Source organism: Gavialis gangeticus, unplaced genomic scaffold (genome assembly GCF_001723915.1).
Source record: "Gavialis gangeticus isolate Ggan-Ray unplaced genomic scaffold, GavGan_comp1, whole genome shotgun sequence".
Lineage (NCBI taxonomy): Eukaryota > Metazoa > Chordata > Crocodylia > Gavialidae > Gavialis > Gavialis gangeticus.
In genome coordinates, this window is record NW_017728998.1 from 32,767,787 (window position 1) to 32,771,571 (window position 3,785).

Genomic DNA, 3,785 nt, shown 5'->3' on the forward strand with positions numbered 1-3,785 from the left:
GAACATGAGCCTGCAATGCGATGCTGTGGCTAGTAAAGCGTCCAGAATGCTGGCTTGCATCCATAGATGCTTTCCAAGCAAATCCCGGGACATCGTTCTCCCGTTGTACTCGGCCTTGGTGAGGCCGCAGGTGGAGTACTGCGTCCAGTTTTGGGCTCCACAATTCAAAAAGGATGTGGAGAAGCTTGAGAGAGTCCAGAGAAGAGCCACGCGCGTGATCAGAAGTCAGGAAAGCAGACCCTATGATGACAGGCTGAGAGCCATGGGGCTCTTTAGCCTGGAAGAGTGCAGGCTCAGGGGTGATCTGATGGCCACCTATAAGTTCATCGGGGTGACCACCAGGATCTGGGGGAACGTTTGTTCACCAGAGCACCCCAAGAGATGATGAGGTCGAATGGTCAAACTACTACAAAACCGTTTCAGGCTGGACATAAGGAAGAATTTCTTTACTGTCCAAGCCCCCAAGGTCTGGAACAGCCTGCCAGTCGGAGGTGGTTCAAGCACCTACATTGAACACCTTCAGGAGTAAATTGGATGCTTATCTTGCTGGGATCCTATGACCCCAGCTGACTTCTTGTCCTTTGGGCGGGGGGCTGGACTTGATCATCTTCCGAGGCCCCTTCCAGCCCAGATGTCTATGAAATCTTGACAGCTTTTTATGCAATTAATACTTTTTCTTACTAATGGGTGTTTAATAGTTCTGTATACAAAATATTCAGTTAAAGTTATGTATAATACACAAAAATGAAAAAAATTGTTTTAATTAAACTAAATGCTTAAAGCCTCATTAAATCTTTGATTGGTTTTGGACATCATGTAAGTCCCTAGCTAGCCTCTAAAATTGCTTCTAGGTTCATAGCAAGTATTCCATTTGGTAATGAGTGTTTATGGCTGAAATTGGAAAAATATTAAATGGCTAAAAACACGGGTTTGTAGCAGAAACACACTGCAAGAGTCTCTTTGCTTAATAAACTGTTAAAAATGGAGTTAAGTTGAGATCATTCCTGACTGCTGAGGAAATGCTAAGCCTGCTTCTTCTCTGTAAAGTCAGCTTACTTGAGAAGGTATTTCTCTGACTTAAAATGAACAAGGAATTCATCACTTCCTGAAAAGTAAGCAGTTAATTCTGTGGGGTTTGTGGTTTTTCTTTTTTACTTAGATTTTATCACTTAACTATAAAGCTGTCAAGGAAAAAAAGGTGGTTTAGGCTGTTTGCTCTGTAAATGCCAACTGTGCATTGTTGACTAGCTAGGGAGTTGAGGCAAGATGCAAGGCACTTAAAAATAGTATTGCACTAGTATATCTGGTTGTGATCTCATTTATCTAGCACTGAATTACTCATGACTTATTTATTCTCCTTCATAACAAGTGAATTACTTTATTCTGTGAGCATTTGGTGACAGATTCTTTCTCCTTTAGAACCAAATTATGCTATAATACAACAGTGTGCAAGTAACATCTTGAATCGAAGATACATAATCTAAAACTAGTGACAGGCAAACATAAGACACCATGTTAATTACAGCTGCCCACCTTCAAGTTATTTCATGATTCACATTGCCCTGCGTACTTCTCTATAGTTTTAGTCATTCCACATAATGTATTTCTATAAAGTGTGTGGTGTTGGAACTCAACCATAAACACTAGCAATGGAAGAAAATTTTATATTCTATATTTATCTTCATGATAAGCCTTTCAGTGTTCCCTGCTGGCATCCTCTCTTCTGACCTAGAAAAATCCCTGTTCCTTGCTGCCTCACAATGCGCAGCTTCTTTTAAGTAAACATTGGCAGTATTATGCCTAATTTTAGTATTATGCCTATTGGCAGTGACTATGAAATGTGTGCTGTCCACCAGAGAGAGATGTGATGTAACAAACTGTTTGCTTAGGAAACATGAATGTGAATAAAAACTATTCTAGAAGGAAAAACAATGGTTTTACAAGGTCTGGAAAAACTGCACCACAGGCTTATGTGTGTGTGTATATAAAGTACACAGATTTCTATCATCTGCGTACTGGCTTGTGCTGCAGGAAGTGGGGGACTAGCAAGTCTTCCCTCAGTAGGGAGGGCAGATGGCATTGTGCATCTGAGAGAGGACATATCTGGAACTTCCTGACATGCTGGGGAAGTGGGCTTATACTACCACCTTTGTGGCATGTTCCCCTCTGAGAGCCATTGTATTGGGTACTATGGACTTGGGTGGGATTGTAACCTAAACTCCTCCCCCAGCTGTCTTTTGCCTCCAAGAGCATTTGTACACAGCAAGATATACCTAGTTTCTTTGTAGTAGTGTTTGATGCAGTTTGGGAGGTTTCTTGTGCCTCTCCATTCTCAGGGTTCCTGCACAAAAGCTGATAGCAATTGGGCCCAAAATATCCCACCTGTAGTTGCAGTAGGAGAATGGTTTCCCAGCCAAAACTATTCTTTGGCAAGCCAGGTAGATTTATTAATTCTGTTTTAAACTCGTTTATTGTTTTGTGTTTGTAGTTGCTGAAGATCCTGCAAAATCACTTACTGACTCATCGTCTGGATTTGGGCATTCTTCACCACCACTCCAGCCACCTCTAACAAACTGTGTATCAACTGAAAATAGATTTCATTCTCTGCCTTTTAGCCTGACAAAAGCATCTGCCACTAATGGCACTATTGGACATAGTCCTCTCTCTTTATCTGTCCAGTCAGTTATTGGGGATGTGAACACTGTCGCCAGCCAGGAGAGTGCATCATCAGCAGTGCCTGCCAGTAATTTGCATGGCCTTGAAGCAGGTTCGCTGGCTGAGGTGAAGGAGAATCCTCCCTTCTATGGAGTAATTCGCTGGATTGGTCAACCACCAGGGGTTAATGAAGTTTTAGCTGGACTGGAACTGGTAAATAATAAAAACTTTAAACTTGTTTTCTACCTTTTTTGCTGTTTTGTTTTGTAACATGGAAGAATTTTGTAGTTAAGATTACTGAACAAAAAAGCCAATCTGTGGGGCTCCCTGAAATGTATCTATCCATTTACTGCAGCGGAGCCAGGCTTTTTGGTGGGCATGCCACAAATCAGGACTGCACTTTTCCTGAATACCATCCTGATCTCCTTCCCCTGCCTGATCTGTTGCTCAGTGTTCTGCTCTGTGCAACCTGTTCAATCTGTTGCTTTGCTTCTTGGCATATATGCTGCTGTTTCCTGGTCCCTTCCTCATCTGCTACATGTCATGCAGACTGCCCATGGCACTTGGGCCATATGTGCTGTGTGTTGGCTACCTGTGGATTACAGCATAGTTAAAACTGTGCTGCTGGCCTCGGCTCTCCCACTCGCTGTCCGGTCCTTGGCGCGGCTTCGGAATCATGGCAGCGCTCCTGCACGCTTGGAGCACTCCGATTGGCTGTTTCCATCAGCCAATCAAAGTGCAAATAAAGTGTTACCAACAGACAGACAGACGTAGGCTTTTATAATAGTAGAATGTAGAATGCTAGCAGACTGAACGCTTCTGTACATTCTAGTGCTAGTAATTACATTCCTGAGATTGCAAGACTTCAACTTAAGTTGCCATATTTACTCAAATCTAAGACAAGGTTCCCCCCCACCATTTAAGATATGGGGCGGGGAGCCCCTAGTCTTAAAATTTTGTGCAGGAAGGCAGGGGGCAAGTGGTGGTGGTGGCTGTGGCTCAAGATCCAGCTCCTACCTGGGGTTGGGGCCATAGCTGCAGCCTGCTCCCCACCACCACCTCTGTACCCTGCCATCTCCCCTCTGCAGCTTTTTCCCCTGCATCTTCTCCTCCCTCTACCCCCACAAATT

The 3,785-nt window shown here is 43.5% G+C and overlaps 1 protein-coding gene across 3 annotated transcripts in view; it reads left to right on the plus strand.

Moving 5' to 3' along the window:
• Positions 1-3,785, plus strand: part of CYLD (CYLD lysine 63 deubiquitinase) — a 33,547-nt gene that overhangs the window by 13,261 nt on the left and 16,501 nt on the right. For all 3 annotated transcript variants that reach the window (XM_019505696.1, XM_019505697.1, XM_019505698.1), the window contains exon 7: positions 2,489-2,868. In XM_019505696.1, the coding sequence (XP_019361241.1) occupies positions 2,489-2,868 (380 nt within the window). The remainder of the gene's footprint in view (positions 1-2,488; positions 2,869-3,785) is intronic.